Source organism: Nipponia nippon, unplaced genomic scaffold (genome assembly GCF_047370975.1).
Source record: "Nipponia nippon isolate SJK-2023a ecotype South Korea unplaced genomic scaffold, ASM4737097v1 scaffold_7, whole genome shotgun sequence".
NCBI lineage: Eukaryota > Metazoa > Chordata > Aves > Pelecaniformes > Threskiornithidae > Nipponia > Nipponia nippon.
Window position 1 is genome coordinate 27,839,597 of NW_028262391.1, and position 19,548 is coordinate 27,859,144.

The window sequence follows — 19,548 nt, forward strand, 5'->3', positions numbered from 1 at the left end:
CCACCCAGGTGCTGTTCAAACCAAAGGTCTGCATGCCCTTGGGAAACATTTAAAGACATGAAAATAAAGAAGTTACAAAATAAACATAGCACGCTCTCCCCATCCATTCACTGCTGAACTGTTGCAGGTACCTGAAGCAGTGGGATGAAGTCCTCCTGTTCTAGGTAGTCACAGCTAGGCTTCGCTAAAAGGTATGTAAATCTGGATGCATCATCATGGCAGTTACATAGGATTCTACAAGAGAGATGAAGAGTTACTCCAACCACTTTGTACCTCACAGGACAATCACAAACTACAGATGGATTATGAAGTGCCTTATCACATGTTATGCAATACATCTACACCGTGAATTGTGCAAAATTGACCTCAGGCTACTAGCACCCATTTTCTTCAATACCTTTCAGCAGCACCACAGTACTACCACCCAGTGGAGCTTTTTCCATGTTAATATTGCTGTGCTAAACAAGGTTTCTTACTGACGACTGTTCTTACTTTGATTCCACAGCATCTTAGTAAGTAACCTGACTTTTCAAAATGCTGCATTGCTCACTGATCTCATTTGAAGTCAATAGGATCAACCTAATGGGATGCCATAACAGACATGCTCTCCAAGTTAATCCTTTACTGTATTTCGATATTTGAGGATATTAAACTACAGCAACTAAATTTTCAACCAGAAAAATCACTCCCCAGAAGGGAAAAAAGAGCATCCCTTGTTAATTATGGCACAGGTGGCTGCTGTGCACTGAAGTCATGGAGAATAGCCTAATGAAAGAATTAGTAGGACTCAGTATTTAGAGAAGCATGTCAACTCATTCCTTAGGTTAACAGTTTGCAATTATGACACCGATTCTTGTCTCTGCTTTCTTCTAATACGAAATACTATGCTGGTCAAAGGTATCACAATTACTTAATTCACTCCAAACAGAAATACTCATGAAAACGGAAACTCCATGACATTTACCAAATCACTTCTGGATACCTGTAACAGAAGAGAACATTCAGATATACCAAACACTAAGTTGTTCAAATAGTGTAAGGGAAACAATAAATTGCTCAGAAAATTACCCTGGATTCTTTAATAACTATGAAAATGCAAATGCACTGTTAATTATTTACTATGAGTAAATATTCACCCCCCTCCTCTCCTGAAAGTGTATGAACTTATATTAAAACATAGTACTGAAACACCTGTAGTTTTCCTGCAGAGATCACCCTGTAACTGGCTTGCCACTACTTCTGGCCTCATCACTCTTTACCAAAAGCAGACTTTACAAAAAAAAAGTTTTTTAAAAAAGTCTTCTGGCAAGGGGCGAAGAAAGATTTAGTGGCTGACAAGCAACCCTGTTAGCTGCACATTCATATCATGCTAACTGTCAATTAACAGATACATTCTAAATCAGCTGTAGAGAAGAGGTATGAATGTTTTAGCTTTTTAAAAAAATAATCAGGCACATAAAGATGAATCCTAAAGCCATGTTTTAGCAACAAACTAAAAGATCTGATTTTCAGAAGTATTCTATACCCAGCAATTCCTATTGACTTCAAATGAGAGCAGTGAGCATGTAGCCTTTTGAAAAGTCAGGTCAGCTACTAAGATGCTTGAAAATAGGCTTCAGCAATTAAAGAGAACTATTTTAAAATTACGGCTGTGTTCAGATAGCTGTAGTCTAACTTTACCAGGAGCGCTACATTTATTTCCGTCTATCATGTTTCTAGAAAAAAATTTGCAACTGTCAGAGGGGAAGAGAGAAAAAAAAATCTTTCTAAAAGAGCAATTAAAGTGAGAAAACCATACAAAATTTGGCTTGGAAATGGTGTGGTTAAAAGAATACAGAAAACAGGCATGACCACAGTCTGCAAATATCTGAAGGATGTGAAAGTCAGAGGAGTGAAAATACGTGGTATCATACATGAGGGATTAATTAGGAGTAATTGGAGGAACCTAAGGAAAGAAAAAATGTTGTCTGTGTCAAGAAAAACTTACTGATCACAGTCACCCCTAACATTTTTGCAATTTTGCCAGGGTAACTAGAAGCTGCTTGGACAATATCATTGCAGGAAATACTTTGGGAACTCAGGGTTAAAGGGTACTTTAAGAATCTGAAGAGCAACCATTAAGCCAAAAATTAGAACTCTCTCTGGATATGAGATGGAGACATTGTTCAGGTGTTTCTCAAAGTAGCCTAACGCCTGAATCACCCTGGAGGGGAAAAGATTAGACAAGAGAGCAAGTCTGTTCCATCTCACACCTGTGACTCCAAGCACGACATATCCAGAGCTCTCAATTTCAAAAAGAAGCCTTGACAATGATACGTAGAAGTAACTGTCAAATCCCACAGATGTATTATAGAGCATGCTTAGGGAAGGTAATAACTATTAAAGCTCCCAGAGTATCCACTTGTATGATGCTTCTTTATTTTACATTCCTTCTTCCTGTCCTATAACATTATCACATGCCTCCTCTCCCCATTCCCAAATGGCACTCACTTAGCGCACTAGTGTGGCAGCAATAAGGCCTCAGATAAATATATCCAAAATCCACTGACACATCTATCAGCTATCTCATGAAAGGCTGACATATTTCTAGTGAGTGTGTTAATATATTTTATATGCCAACCAGACCAAAACATAGAATCGTCTATACAATTGCTTCCAAGTTTGTTGATACAGCATGGAAACAAGTGTTCACATAGCTTTAGGGAAGAAAACTTAAGCTGATGGAGATTTTTAAGCCATTCATTTTCTTCTAAATAAGGGACAATGATTTGAAAAGTCGGGGCGGGGGGGGCAGGGAGGGTGAGAAGAGAGGCTTCTATGGCAGACTGTTCTCTTTTTCCAGAAAGAGAATTTTACATTTGCTATACTCACTTTCTCCACATAGATACAAATGAGTGTACAGACACACATGCTGTCCTTTCTCCTCCTGATGCATTGAACATAGGTGCTTTCCAGTAGAGTGGGCAGCCACATATCTGTAATGAAACACCACAACGAAGAGGAATACAAAAGCAGTCACAAGAAGAGCCTGCTTGTTTACACATAGAATTCACCATCAAGACTTTTACATAAGGGAAATAAAGTGGTAATGACACACAGGTTAGTCAAAAAGCTATTTACTGTATGCCAAGGTTCAGAATCCAACAATAACTTTCTACTTTGTCATATGCCTTTTTAAATAGCTGAGAAATACGTCCTGTCAGGCTAGGAAAAGGATCAGAGACTATCAAGCTCTTAAGCTCTGTCTTTGACTGAGCTGTTCAGCAAGATTCCCAGCAAAGTGAAGTGGAGAGAGACAAGCACCTCCTTCTAGAAGGTCACTCAAACCAGCTGCCTCACTGACCTACCTTAGAAAAGTATGACCCATTCTCTACATGGACTGACGACTTCTCATTGACAGCAAGGGAATTTCAGTTCTAATTATAGACAATTAATGATTAAATGCCTGAAGGTAAAACAATTCCCATCCTGTAGTTTTCAGTGCAGTGCCTTCCACCCAGAACAGTCCATTTTCCCCAACACTGCTAGATCATGGCAGGATAGCAAAAAATGAAAAGCACAAATGGAAAGGGGACGATTCCAGCAAAAGGACTCCCTGAACACAACTTTTTAACTAGCCTCTGCAGAGGCTGCTAGCTTTCAGAATGGTAGTCAATGAAAGCTCAAGCATTTTATACACTCATGCCTCAGAAACACTCATGTACACACTAATGCCTCAGAAAAGCAGGCTTGAAAATGGCTTTAAACATTCAGCTGCTGACACCTTCAAGAAACCTCCCCTTTACCGCAGAGATCTTTCCAGCCACCTTCATGACTCCAGCCAAGGTATCAGAACTTGGGCAAAACACAGGCCTTGGAGGGAGTGCAGCTGATTCAGGCCAGGCACAGGTAAGAACGATATCATACCAAATGGAAGGAGGAATATTTTGAAGGTATCACTTCTGCTTTCCCCACAAAGCCTCTTTTACCTCTTCTATTAAGCAAGACTATCCTGCAAGGCCATTCTGAACTTTTTGTCTGGGCCTGCATGTTTCTTTGGGAACCCCAATCAGCATAAGAACTGCTTTTGGATTTAGCCATCCCTGCGTCAGGCAACTGTATTTCTACAGGTGTTTAGCTACTCTGAGGAAAGAATGACATTTACTTTTTGCTGCTTTCTTTGTGTAGCTAGTTCTCTCACATTTATTTCAGAGCCGCAAAACTGGTACCATTATCAATAATCCTATGGAACAGAAGCAAGCCTTACAACAGCTAAATGGCACGGAGCAAATCCATGTAGAAACAGATGCAGAGACCAGACAGAAAGGCAGAGGTCTCTTCTACACCACCCTTCTGCTTTTCCCAGTTTGAACATGACAGGCCACACACAGTTGTCTGTCTTGTCATAAAATCAGTTTCAAACCTTTTTTTGGCCAAGCAAAGAAGTTTTTCTGTTTATGTTTTCAGAGACAGTTTACAAGTAACACCACTCAATTCCTCTAAAAGCAAACAAACAAAAAACCAACCTAGTCTCTCCTTTCAGAAAAATCTTCCTTCTTGGAAAACAAGTGCTCCTCTTGGACAGAACATCATTGCTCAATCTACAGTGCCAAAGATGCATTCAGGGCAAACTGAACATATGAGATGTGTCTGACAACTGCTAGTTTTAGATCAGCATTACTGAAAACCATGGTTGAAGGAGAGGAAAATAGAACCACCCATCTGCATCGTGCTCCCACACAAGTGCTGTGTTTAGTTCCCTGAAGCCAGGAACTCATTAGCAGACTGTAACAACTCCAAGTCTGCTGACACCTGCATTATGGATATTGAACATATGCATCTCAGTGGCTGAGGGTTGACTAAGCATTTCCCTGTTCTGTGTCCAAGGAGGCGTAGGTTGGAAACTGCATTCCAAGCAACACTGCAACAGTATACATAGATCACGTCCAGATTAGTGGGACAGCTAACCACAAAGAAGGTAGCTGGCACTACCTGAAGCCAGAGAGGCAGACTAAGCTTCTGCTATCTTCTGAGCATAACTATGGACGAACAGAAAAACAAAAATGCAATTTGTATCTGGTAAGAAATCTGAAAGAACCATTTGCAAATCAAAGCAAGAAAGAGCACACACATCAGATGTGACGAATAGCAAACCGAACTCATTTTTGTTTACTATTTTCTTAAATCTAAATAAAAACATTCAGAGCAAGAGGATATTAGTTCTTTTTTCACTATAAGTGAGAACAGCTGTGAGATACCTTATTATTTTTAGATTCAGTCTTTCTCTCCAAAAAATTAAAAAACCTAGAGAATAGTTACCTTAGCAATTTTCCCCATTTCACAGATGTTTGCTTTCTCATCTTCAAACTCTGTAAAGGCTTCTTCAATCCTGGCAATGATTTCTTCATGATTAGTGCAGACATTCGGAAGTCCTTTAGGGAAGTAGAAACGTGGAATGTTTATCGACAAAGGGGTACTGCTGGTGGCTTTATTCACAGGCAGAAGAGTGCAAGGGCTAACCACGGAGTTCAAAGGGACTGGGGATGAAGTTCCAGGTTTCTTCTCTTGTTTACTTTGAACCTGAAAATATATCGAATAACAACAAATGCTCTTTTAACAGCACGGCATAATGAGCAAGAGAAAATAGTTTGCACTCCCAATGAGCCGGAAAAAAATTAAAAACACCAACAATAACATATATAACAACTATAGAACAGGGATAAAAATGCATGTCTTAAGTAGCCAATTAAAAAAATTCTGCAATATCAGACATTGCAAATGTAGGATACGTCCCATCCTGCTTTTATGTAGTTTCTTTGCATTTTACGTATGTAGCTGTGGATTATGACATACTATTGAACCACAAGAGAACACACTGCAATTCAGCAATACCACAGAACAAGGACAATGCTATTTCTTCTCATGCTGGTCACTGTGTTGTCATTCTGCCCCACAGACAGCAAAGCATCAAAATCTGGTCTTCTGTATTTCCCCTTACAACTACAACACCCACCCACACAAACGTCTTGCCTCATGTATGAACAAACTTACATTCCTAACATCAACATTTTCTATCCCTTGGGAACAACATAATTAGTTTTGCCAAAGTATCGCTTCACAGATAAACTAAGAAAAGATTTGCAAGACTATCTTCTGAATTTCAGGAAGCCTTTTATTCTATGCCCAACTTGAGCAGTGCAAGACCTGATTTTGTCTGAGGTACTGCGTACTGGCAAAACAATTTTTACACTAGGAATTATGAGCAGCCAGCAGTTTGTCATTGGGTACCCACATGATACAGCATGCTGGGTTAGCGCAAAATGCAAAAGGTCTGTTTACAACTCCAGTTGGAAGAGTCCTTTTGCAGGCAAAGCACCCAAAGGTTTCACTGAATCAGCACCTACATCTTTTGCTGAAAAACAAGGAGAAAACTGGGAATTTAAACTAAGCCTTCTGCATGCCTGTTTGAAGGTGGTCTTTTCTCCCGTGCCTGCCACCTCTTTTTTCATTAGCTCTACCACCCTATCACTCCTCTCCTGTCTGTAATAAACATATAGCTGATATGGTGATCCCCACTAGATCACCTTTCTAACAGACCTCTGCAATCTTCTAGTTCTAGCTCTACATCAATACTTTTCATAAAAGTCAGCATTTGTATTTAAGTACATAATGAGATCCTAAAATAGGTAATTTTTCAGACATGGGAGGGAATATTTTTTAAACTTTGAAAAGTAGTTACAGTATAAGCAGCAGAATTCAGTTGTTGGAATGCTGAGGGATGACAAATTCCCTACTCCCCCATGAACATACACTTCCTTGTGAAAAGGCGATAGAGGCTTGCCTATTGCACAATGGTTCGAATGCAAGAGTTGTTATTAATATAACAACATATGTGATAAGAGGCTAATAAGGCAATAGTCAAGTAAATACAGCTGCAACTTTCAGTTTGCTTATTCTAACTATTCCAATATTCCAAAACAAAATGGGTTTAGGATAAAGTAGCCAAGTCTGAGTTCACTACATACAGAAGAATGTATCTGATGAACTGACTGAACTCTTTGCCTTATTATTTTCCAGAAACTTAGGGCTTTTTTCTTAACACATACTGAATACCCCAACTTGCCATTGGCTTGCTCTCCAGAAGGTGAAGAAGTGAGAATTGTAAAAGCTTCCTTCAGCCCTGTTTTGTCTGCATTTTAGAATACTTTATAACCCATTCTTCAGAGACCTGTAAAATGAGAGAAGGAAGGACTTTCCTCCTCTTCACTGCTCTTCTTTAAATGGGGAGGACCTCCTCCTTCTTCCAAATGCTGTCCCATTTCAGAAGCAGGAATACACGTGCTTGCACATACATGCCAGCCCAAGCATACTTTTGTACTGTAACTGCTCTGCACAGAACACACAAATGAACCCAAGCTCCAGGTCAAAGTCCTCCTCTCCCACATCTTGCAACACAGGAACAACTGAAAATCACTTTCAGCCTTCAGGTTTTCCGAGTGTATCAATACTAGTATTCAGAGTCAGTATGGTCCTCAACATAGCTCTCAACCTTTGGAGAACAAGCCCGATTACCACCATCTGTTCTTCCTCCCTTCCTTGACTTTTCCTGCTCTCCCACATACTGCACATCTTTGTGTCTGATCCTGAATGATGTTGGAGCTCAAAGTAGGCCAGGAAAGAGGGTCAAAGGGTCTGAGGCTCAAAATGTTACTGGGGCTGAAGGGGGCTATGGGACAGAGTAAGCTTCAACCCACGTTACTCTGTCCCACAGTATGACACTGCAGGTAGGGGACCTGAAATGGCGGCAGGGGCTAAGCTGGGGGGAAAGTTGGTTACTCACTTTAGGAGCGACAGCTCACTGGGTTAATAGAAGACAACGCTTCTCCCGGCCTCCTTTTTCTCTTTACTCAGTAGAGTAACAAAAGCAAAACCCAGACAGGCTGAATATGTCTGGGAAGCAAGCACAGAGCAGCCACTGCTGCATGTTAGAGGTAGATGAAGATCCACCCCCCTCCCATGGCTGCCAGCTTCAGCAAGTGAGGCTAAGCAAGATGGGGGAATAGAGCTCCCTGAGACAGGCCTTCTCAAGAAGCCTCCAACTGATTGGGAAATAGCGGGTTAGTGAATCGTGCATAAGTCAAGCTAGTAATTTGGCTTGGAGGACTCCTCGCACACATCACCACTTCTGCTTCTACAACCTGCCTCCCACTGTATCTGCCCTGCCTAGCTCATGACTTTTCCAGCCACGACCCAACTCTGCTCAGTAGTTTTCACTTTCTGGATTCCAGCAGAGGGAAAAATCCCTGCTGGTCTCTCACAACACCATATTCATACAAACAACGCAAAGCTGGAACAGACAATGAGGTGCCAATTCCAGCCATTTGACTTCTATAATAGGACTTAACATCAGTTTGTCTTGAAGATCCACTTCTCGGAAGCAGGTTTATTGCTCATTAATCTCTTCAATGCACACATACACTCATAGCTGTCAGGACTGTGAGGAACTAGAAGAAATGACTCAAATTTAACAAAAAGGTCCACAAACCAAAATGAAGCAAACCAACATATTGTTGTCTCAAAGGACACTGACTCTTCACTTTAATAATATATTCCTTCCCTTACAGTACAAGAGAATGATAAAATTGGATTTTTTCTTTTTCTTGGAAGGCAAAGAGGCATCCCCAAAGTAGATCACCACAACGGCTCTGTGCCATTTTCCTCCTCTTCTGCATACCACATACATCCCAATATGGCATAAGGCTCGAGCTGATCATCCTGTAACACAACTCATCTGCTTTGCCCTGGCCTCTACCCTCTGAAAAGCAGAGCAACTCATTTTCCTCCAGGTACTGCCAGAGGCAGCAACACTTGGTACCACATCAGCCACAAGTCAGGACCCCAGAATCTACGTTAATTTCCTGATCTACAACCACAAGCCAGAAGGTTAGGCATCTACAGGAGAAATATGGGGAATGCTGCTAAGCTTCAAAGTGGGGACCCACTTCAGACATAGATTTGCAGCTGTCCTTCCCAGTAAGACTGAATCACTAACTCCTTCTCAGTCCAAGGCAAACAAGGTGGAAGTATTGCTCATGGATGGCTTCTTTTCAGAAGATTCTTCTTCAGGAATAGAAATACAATTTTTGAACTTTGTCTTCTTCCTTCTACTGTAAGAAATGAGCTGTCTACAACAACACAAAGAGAAAACAACAAGCAGCAACTGGCTCTTGAGGATCCTGTTCCCTAGAACAATCTTGTGAGTTAATACTCTGGGATGGGTATAACCAGGTATCAACCACTATGGAGACAGCAGGGAGTCAGTTACAACTATTTATGAAAAAATAAATTTATATGAGGGGAAATTCTGAGGGAATTCCTTGGAGAAAACATTTTCTTATTGCAAAAAGTTAACCTTAAATGCTGTTTGCTTAGTGGAACACATTTCTCCAACAGGGACATGCATTTTCAGAAAGGACAACTAAGAAAAGAAACTACAAATACTATAATAAATCTTTTAGCTTTGTTACCAATAGCTAAGAGACCAACCTTTTTTTTTTTTTCTTTTTTTTTTTTTTTTGCTAAAGAAGGTGAGATTTAAGCCCATTTTTAAAAACTGCTCTACAGTGTAGTGTAATTTATCTTAACTAAAATCTGTCTATCCACTACATCACCTTTTGCCAGTCATACAATTTATTTATGGACAGACTAAAATAGTGACATCTGCATTATAAATAAACCAGACAGAACTACAGTCTCACTGTAGCTATACAAACAAAGCATAGAGACTAAACCTCTGCCATCCAGGCCTGTCTCTCAGGGACTTGCCAGTCCCAGCAGAAAACTCCACGGAAGGAAGCAGTATCACGTCAAATGCTCAAATACTTTCTACTCCTTCGTCCTGGCCCCAGTCTCCATCAGGAGCCTAGTTAATAAATTTACCAGTTTCTTGTTTTTTTCCAAATGAGATTCTGTAATCTTCTTTTCTAGGGTACAGTGACTCAGCCTGGTTTCTCGCAGTCCACAGTGCTGACTTAATGTCTCCTTCCATTTTTTACAGTTTCTGTCTTACTGAAGTCTGATGGTAACTGGACACAAGCCATCCTCAAAGATCATCAGCTCTCCAGAGCTGATTTGTATCTTTCACGCAAGACTTTCTCTTCCTTTCCTTCCCTGAAGCCCTTTCCCATCATTGTGTCTTTCTGCTGCCTCTTTTTTACCCATTTTGAAGGGGAGTAAGAACAGCAAAGGTTCATCTGCACATGGCTCCCAACAGCACAACGAGGAGAGGCTACAAGAAAATGCATTTCTGGAGAGAATCTTTTCTACTATAAATTGTAAACTCACCAGCAGAAGCAAAGTCTAATCGCTGCAAAACACAAATGAAAACAAGCTTTATCTAAGTAACACAGAATCACGAAAGGACTTAGGTGGGAAGGGACTCAGGGCTAACTCTAAGGCTAGATCAAGTTCCTCATGGCCTTATCCAGTTGAGTTTTGAAAACACAGACTTCGCATGCCTCCACTGACAAACGTGCCTATATATCTTACACATGCCCTTCCTGCAACTGATATATTTCAGTCCACGCTCCAAATGCTTCCCTGAAAACTCCATGGAGAAAAGAACCAGCGTGCATCCAAATTAACTCAGACAGAAGGACAATGGCGGTCATAAAGCACCACTCCTCACAGAACCCCCATTGCAATTCTCATCTGTCCTGATTTGCAGATGACACTTACCTAGGGGGAAGGCTGGCATGATGAAAGGCACAACCTTAGGTGTGAGACACCTTGACAAACTGTTCAACTACTTCCATGAGAAAAGGTGCCAAGTCCACCACCTGCACACAGCAACCCCAAGCATCGGTTCAGGCTGGGAATCCACTGGCTGAGCAACAGCCCTGCTGAAAAGGATGTGGGGGAGATGGTGTGCACCAGGCTGAACATGAGCCTGCAGCCTTGTCTAATTACACGGCAAATGGTGTACCAGACTGCATTAGGAGAAGGGCCAGAAGAACATGGGAAGTTATCTCCTCTACCTGACTCTAGTGAGGCTGCATCTGGATTACTGTGACCAGTTTTGGGCCTTCACTTCAAAAGGGATGGGGAGAGACCAGACAGAGATCTCCAGAAAGCAAATCAGATAGCCAGGATCAGAAGCATGTGGCAGGAGAGACTGAGGGGCTGGGCCTGTTCAGCCAGGCAAAGGGGAAGCCAAGGGATGGGCTAATCACAGCCTACAGCTATTTGAAGCGCAGTTACAGAGATGGTGGAGCCAAACCAACCGAGTGGTACATGGTGTAAAAGGGGCAACAGCCATAAACTGCAGCCTGGGTGGGTTAGGCTGGACAGTAGGAGGATGAATTTAACTGAGGGTAGCGCAGCCTGGAAGAGGTCACCAGAAGGGCATGGGAGGAATCCTTATCCTTGGGGAGTTTTCAAGACTCAGAGAAAGACAGCTCTGACGTGACCTAGTGTTGTGAACAGTCTTCCTACAAATGAGATGTTGGATTAGAGACCTTCCTGAGAACACTGCTATGGGAGGGTCTCTGATCCTTCCGTAAAAAGTCCTGCAAAAGATGAGCATGAGAACTGAAATTCACAATGCTTGAGAGATACGGGTTTTACAAAAAACCTTCTCCTCCCTTGCCTTTCTGGCCAACATCTACGTGTTCCACTAACTACTTATCATTCATCTCTCTGCTCCCTCTCACTGCCTCATTACCTTTCCTCCTGCTAGCACTTTTTCTGTACTTAGTGAGTCCAATTACCTCTACTCTCAGGTCATCTCACACTGACACACCCAAGCCACAAAGTATAGCCCCACAAGGCTCAAAAACTAACATCTCGCTGCCGCCAAGTGGGAAAACTCCCATCTCTGTCCTGCACTCCCAAATGTACATTGTCACTGCGTACCAAGTGCCAGCTCCAGAGCTTGCCAGACCCCTCTGTGAACGGATTTAACCCACTTGGAAAGGCAGAAAACAGACTTCGCTTTGTTGCTGGATGATATTGTATCGTGTTATGAGTTAAGCCAGCTAACAGAAAGGCCCGTGGAGCCCAGTGCAAGACTGGGGTGACACACGGTGAGGAGGCAGCAAAAGGGAACAAGTACTGGAAGAAAGAGAAGAGGAAGTAAGACTATCTTTTTTCAGCTGCAACTGCCCACTGCATTAGTTCGCTTGCCTGGGATCTGTAGCCCCAGAGCAGTTATTCTCAATGCATTTAGCAGTGAAGGTCGCTGATCCTACTTCAGACCAGGCAGAGGGCTCATGTACCAAAGGCTTGTCAATTTTTCCAGTTGGTCTACTAGGAGATCTTATCTCTCCCTGCAAACCTGACTATGTTCTTAGGTGATCAGACTTAACTCTGGAGAGTGAACTTAGCTGTGCTGCATGGTTCTTGTTAGTCTCTTCTAAATTGCTCGTGGTCCCCGCCAAGCTATTACTACACATCATTACTTCATGCAATTCTCCTCTAGGGACTGAAAAAACATGTTCCAGAGATTAACGTCATATATGTACTTTAACCTGTCACCAGAAATCATGAAAACAAAATGCGCTACAATATATTCTGGAGCGATTTGAATAGCTGTTTCTTAGGAAACAGCTGCACCACTCATAATTTCAACTTTTTAACTTCCTCAGTGGCTCACTGATTATTTAAATATAGATGAATCTGAAGATGGGCTGATTTTGGCATATTGCGACCCCTGTAAATCTGGGGTTGCTACATGCCCATTTGGTGTCCTAGCATAAATTACTCCAATCCTTTGCCAGTTGTCACAGAAAGTGAGCACAGCAGCTGGGATTTACCAAGAAATATAGCTGTGGTACAATTACCATTTCTTTGGCTACATCTCCCTGATCTTAAGGGTCTTTTCCAACCTAAATGATTCTATTATCTCCTTCAGCCACAGCCCAGAGACAGGAAGGAACAGCACGGAGAAGCACCTTGTGATGGTAAAATCACAAATGCCAAAGCCAGGTAGGCTGGTCTGTGCACAAGTTTGTACAGTAGAGAGCACAAGCCACTAAATACAGCAGAATGTTGTCGTTGTTCCACATGCAACAAGAAACATTCAGACCAATCACATACACAGAGAGGGGTTTTCTTACAAAAAACACAGAAAAGATTTAATAGTCTTACACTACCTCCCCCTAGTAAATCACTGCCCTTGCTGTTAATTTTTTCCCCTTGTTTACAAAGACATTTTAACTCTGCAATCTAAGCCTGGCAGGTTTATTTTTAAACCTGCTGGTATCTAGCTGCAAATAACTTTCTGCAAATAGACACGCCTAGAGGGGACACAGTTTGATTCTCTGATCCAATAAAAAAAATACAAAGCAACAGAAAAAGAAAAAGAAACACCAAGTGTTCAAACCTGGGCCTGCTGGAATGACTTCAGCCTCCTCTTGAATCGAGATGGAAGAACAAAATCACAGCCCTTCGCAAGGAAAGCTAGCTCCCCTCCTAAGTCTGGGTCCCTCCGCAGAGAACTCTCCTTGATCATCATCCTGGTCAGCTCCTAAGCAGATATTGCCCTTTCCAGAAGGGGCACAGGGACTCTGTAGGAGATCACGTCAATACCAGTACGTTGCTTTCTTGGTTTTGATTTTTACAGGCTAGAAATGGCAAATGGCTTCAACATACTATGTCTTCTCTCTCTTCACAAGAACAACATCTAGAGATTTTATCTTACTCCTGAAGCCAGACCTCCCTTTTTAAACTGATATTCAAAGTATCTTTCAGTACCACCAGGATCTTCTGCCTTCTTGTAATACTTTAATTGAGAAACATGATCTACAACAGAATCTATTTCCCTGCTGGCTACATGACAGACACTCTGTCCTTGGCTTGTAATAGGCCAGGGGTAATATGGGAAAGGAAGCACCCACCACCACTACCAAGAGTGCTAAAATTAGATGAACTGCAGAAGTGGCTAAATATACCATCTTCCCCAATAGTTCTTACTTTATGTGCTTCAGTGCTGAAACCTGAGGTACAAATTTGCGGTCAGACTCAGCCAGAGTTAAACCACACGCTCTCAGCCAAGGCCCGTGCGCATATGATGCTAGTGGTTTGAGGTCCCTGCCTCTGAAGTGATGAAGCAGAAGATCAGCATTAGTTCCCACTCTAGACCAAAGGCTGTAATTTTCAAAACCCATCAATTTTTCCTTCTTGCTTGGAAAAAGCAAATCATCTAGTTTCTTTAACACCAAGCAAGCACATAAGGATAATGTTGGATAATAAGCTAGGCATTCTAAAGCAGTTCTTAAGAAAACTGTTTCATGAACACACCAAAATGCATCACTCTCTTTATTCACTTTTCCCATAACTCTCACAAGGCAAAGGCAAAGCAATTCTCAGTGGACAATAGTCTACTCTTCCTCTGTGTGACCTTGAGCAAATAGACTTGAAACTCTTGCTCAGACTTTGCTTAGGCTTGTTAAAAGCATATTCTTCCTCTCCTATCATGACAATGGTGCTGAACAAAGGCCTAAATCCAGTTCTTGCTCCACAAGATGAACAAACACCTAGTCCCATGTCCCGCTTTCCTACTTGGTTTAAGAAGTCCTAGCTACTTTGCCCGTTTACTTTGTAAGCTTAGTAACACAGAAAAACATCCAATTTCTAGCTAGTAGGGGTTGCTTTTATCAAGATATTGCATTTGAAATGAAAAAGTCTCACTGAGCCTCACCAACAGAAAGCTTTTATTGGACCACATGCGCCTCCGATATCCCTGTCTTCCTGGTTTCCGCTGGAAGGTGCAAGGTTACTTCACATACAGCACCACTTAATATAACTGGACTACAGATAGACACAGAAAGCCTATCCAAAAGGATACCCTTACCATCAAACATTTGCTCTTGTACAGTTAAATACTCTTATTTGCTAAAGGAGAGAGACCCCCAGCTGACATTCACAAAAGGAATTTTTTTTAATGTCTTCATAAATCTTTATCAAAACCCCCAAGATTTACTCCTCTCCTGTTGCTTCTCAATCACCAGGCCATGGTCCCACAACCTGGGCTGTGGAATCCAATTCTTTATGAAAGATTTAAACAAGAATTTGGTTCTTTTAGGTCACTTTAGCTATGTCTAAACTATGCAACCTGGGAACTGAAAAAGCTCTGAAGTCCAGGTGTATATTCACAGCTACAAGTCCGAAGAATCACAAGGTCATTACGATGTCATCAGCCCACTTTGCCACATGCCTTGCAAATGAATATGAAGCCTAACAGAGTGGTAGGATGAGGACAGCAATGAGAAAAGGAGCTCCAAAAAAGAAAAAGGTAGGCAGGAATGTTTTAACTGGAATCGCCACTAAGTGATACAGAGATCTATATGCAAAAGTTTTGGAATAAATTTTGTTTTTCTGACACTGACAATTTTTTTCTAAAGATTAAGGCAATACCTAAAGAGCCCACAAGGCTCCACTGTACTGGGAGTCCTACACATCTCATGTAGCAGCATGTCAGAAGGTGATTTATTTTAAATCATCTGTGGCAAGTGTAGTTACCTCATCTTCCATTGAACTCTCATTCTGCTTACAGACTGTCACCTTGTTTACAGACTGCAGAGGAAATGTAGTCCGAAGAACCTCTCATACCTACAGCTGCCTCCAGACAAGCTACACTGGGCTTTAAAAGATGTATGCATGGAATAGACATACTGATCTAGCAATCACTAGCTATTTCTTAAAAAAAAAAAAAACCAAACCCACACATTTTTCATTCACAAATCAACCAGTCACAAAAGATCCCAGAAGTTTGGGGTTTTTTGCACTGATAACCTGGAAAAATACAAGTAATCTGGAGACAAGGCTTACTGTGTCTGAATTCTAATTTTTTATAACATAGCAGGTTCCTAGGGTGATACTTCCTATCCTCAAAACACACAAGATGGATATAAATAAAAACATAGATGTACAGTGCTATCATAAGATTCTCTTGCTGTCAATTTCTATCAACAATTTCAAAGTCAATTGTACAAAATCCACAGCAGAAAAATCTGTTACCAACAGCCTACAGATCAACTGAACAAACTGCACTCAAATTTAGAAATTCCTCTTTGCTATAAGCGACCCAGTTTAAAGCGTTGAAGGTGAGAGATATCAAATCTAAAGAGGTGTCAGGTTGCCTCGGTTAGCCATCAGAACACAAAGAATCTCACCTGTGCCTAAAGCTGGAGGCTTAGTCCTAAAAGATTTGGATGATTTAATCATCACAGGACTTAGCTGTACCCCAAAGCCTGGCTGTAACAATTCAATGCACTATGTATAGCTGAGAAGGGCACCAGCTTCAACTGTTTTGAAAACAGATGAAACCTCTCCAGCAACAGTGTGACTTTTTCTTGGCTTTAGAGTCAATGAGGCTGAAAAACTCAACACTTATCACTAAGCTTTGTTTCACCTACCTTCAGATGTCTCCTTCAAGATAAATCAACTTCACACAAGCAGAGACTGTATCTGCCCTGATTACAAAAGGTGCCCCCATACCATGAACATGTCCCTGAGCGTTTGGTATCGGTTCTCTTAACTCTTTAATCTGATCTAATTTTTTTTCCTGTGTCATCTTTGACTCTGAGATATTTTAAGATTCACTTACTATTTTCATTTATTCCAATAACTATTACCAAGCAGAAAAAAAAAAAATGCCCTTTTTTACTATTTGGGTTTAGAAATAATGAACAATTGATGTCTGAAAAGAGTGTAGATTGTGTGTATAGCTTAATTGACAGATACTATCAATATCTGATCAAAACAATTTTTAATATATGTAGATGAAAGCTGATTTTCCAGAAAAAAGTTTTCTATTACATTTTGGATGCATTTTGAGAAAATGTGATTATTTCACGACAAAGTTAAAGTCACTATGATGTTATAGAAGACATTTTTTACAGTTAATTGCCCCACACAAGATCCTTCATAAGCGTATCATTAAATTTGCAAAACGAAGCAGCACACAGAATTATGAAGTAGCATTTTGAAGGGGCAGAATTACGAAGTTGCTAGGTCAACCTTAACTTTATATATGATTACGAAACAATCTTAATTCCACTCAGCCATCTTTGGGCCACCTGTTTAAGCATGCAACATAGGCATTTCGATACATAAAAGCAAGGTGTGTGGCCTCAGGACAATGTTTTAGATCACAGTAAATTAGGAACACTTCTGAGAGTCCCAGCCATCCCCACCCCATCAGTCATTCAGGTGAGGCAGGATTAGACAGATGCCAGATTAGACAGAGACAGCCCAGAGGAAACACGTGGCAGCAGGGAATGGCCTCTGGATACTTGACTCAGGGCTCTACCATCTGAGATACAGTGTGGTTAGACAAGGTGGTCCGAGATCATTCCTCAACTCTGTAAACCCTCTGTTCCTAGATTCACAGTCCCTGTCCAGAGATAGTTGTACCACCCATTTGACCTCAGTGTGAGAAACTCCATTTACTAATCTAACAGAAAACAAATATCACTAAGAAATTTATCTAGTATACAAGCATCATAGTATAAAGAAAGATTCAAAACCATGCAATAGGAAGTAGAGGCATGAGGGAGAGAGAAATGGGAAGCAGGACTGCTCTTTCTAGCTCACAACACCATGAGTAATCCTTTTGAGAAGAGATACCCAACTTAGGAAGGAGAAAAAAACGAGGCCTCTCTTTCTATCAAACCCTGGTCCTGGTCTCTGCTCCAAAAATTATTCACAAACTTTATCCAACAGCTCTTAAAGTAAAACGCATGAACAGGACTTGGAGCAGAGCCTTGCACTACTCAAATTTGATTCTGAAAACAGAATGAGTAAGTTTCTTACAGACTTTTCTAGGGTACTTTCACTAGAGTACCAAGTATTCTGCAAGTGTTAACTGAATTTAAATACATCCTGTACAGGTGGTAGACCAAGAGCACAGAGGTTAAGGTCAAAAACACTCACCACTGACTTTTCCAAGGACTTTGCATAAGATGACATTTTACTCAAAAGGTAGCACCTTTTACCTTCCAGGAAAAAACCCAACCAACCAAAAAAACCCCAAACCTGACACTCAGCACTCAGGTCAGGTCAGAAAATCTCCACCTTCTTCACTACTCACTGGTTGTAGTTTCCCCCATTTCCCTCACACCTGACAGTCCACCCAGGCTTCACTCCTTCTTGCCCTCCTGTCTAGAGACAAAAATATAGATACATATTTGTGGGTTTTGCTAGCCTCTATCAGACAACTGAACTGTTTTCACTAAACTATTTCTTTCAAAAACAACATATTAAAAAATCAGCTTAAGACAGGCACACAGAACAGGAAATTTTAAAACAAGTAGTTGGAGTAGTTTAGAGATAAGGCATCGAAAACCGGATCTCAGAATGGGAAATGTCAGACAGCCTGAAAGTATGCAATGCTTCCTGGCCTGCCTGAAAGAAGCATGATGCACTCACTATGTGCTCTGTAAAACTGATGGACTTGAGTATTCATGTCCTAGTTTCTGAATATCTTGGTTTTGAAAATGAAGAGGCAAGTAATTCTATTGTTCTCTGTGAAGAATCATAATTGGTTTTATGATAAACGGAAAAGTCTGTTGCTGAGATAAGTTAGGACAGATTTCAACACAGATAGGCCAACTGAGCCAGTGAACAGCCTAGTCTGAAGTGGCTCTCCCTTTCCTTTTTCATTGCTTACGATTTGAGGGATATTAAAACTGTCACAATCTTCATAAATGAAAGCTGCACTGTGTTTTCATTGGTATCAGATCTCTGGGGTTTTTGCGTGTGTGCATAACTATTTGATAACAGTTTTATGAGCCCTAAGAAAATACAACAAATACTTTACGTATTATTCATTCAGGCACACGTGCGATACTGAACCAGAATCCACATGGAGCTCCAGCCAGATGCAAAGTTATCCAGGAACATGGATGTATTCCCTAAATGCTATACCTAGAGAGGGCCTTGTGTCCAGAGACAAGTGTGTGGCCACATCTACACCATAAATGACAGCAAACCTCAGAGTAAGTGTAGAACCAGCAGTTGTGTCCACTCTGCTAAGGGCCAACTCCCTCTGAAGGGTCCCAGCTGCATCCACACTGTGCAGTGCCCAGCCCAGGCCCCCTCCAGCTCCTCTGGGTCCCCAAGACAGTTACTCTGTCTCATGATCTTTGGTTCTAGGCATCTACACGAAGCAAGGGTTGTGCTGCTGCATGGAAGAGAAAAGCTCTTGTAGCGTGGGTACATGTTATATGTCCATAGAAGGCAGGCTGGGTGCAAACTAAGACACAAGCTAGGTGGGTGATTAGGGAAACAGAAGCTGGTAAGGGACCAGAACGATAAGCTATTTGACAGTGTAAATGGATCCAGTTTTCAAGTATTATAGAAAAACTGCCACAAAGTCAGTGTCATGCTTTATCAAACACATTTGTTTGAAGTTCACAAGTTAGAAAATTTTGTATATTAATATACAAGGCAAGAATAGCTATTGTAAGAGATCACTTCAGAGCTTTTGGAGCTGCTTAATTCTATACTCTTTGAGGAAAAAGAGTCTTTCCCTTGCTGGAGATATCAGACAAGGTTACGCTCACCATT

The 19,548-nt window shown here is 41.3% G+C and overlaps 1 protein-coding gene across 5 annotated transcripts in view; it reads right to left on the minus strand.

Annotated features, from left to right (window-relative positions):
• The window catches only part of PPP2R3A (protein phosphatase 2 regulatory subunit B''alpha), a 68,012-nt gene that overhangs the window by 29,585 nt on the left and 18,879 nt on the right, over nucleotides 1-19,548 (minus strand). For all 5 annotated transcript variants that reach the window (XM_087738551.1, XM_087738548.1, XM_087738550.1 and 2 more), the window contains 3 exons: nucleotides 5,299-5,559; nucleotides 2,872-2,975; nucleotides 132-234 (listed from right to left, as the gene is read on the minus strand). In XM_087738551.1, coding sequence (XP_087594677.1) covers nucleotides 132-234; nucleotides 2,872-2,975; nucleotides 5,299-5,559 — 468 coding nt within the window. The remainder of the gene's footprint in view (nucleotides 1-131; nucleotides 235-2,871; nucleotides 2,976-5,298; nucleotides 5,560-19,548) is intronic.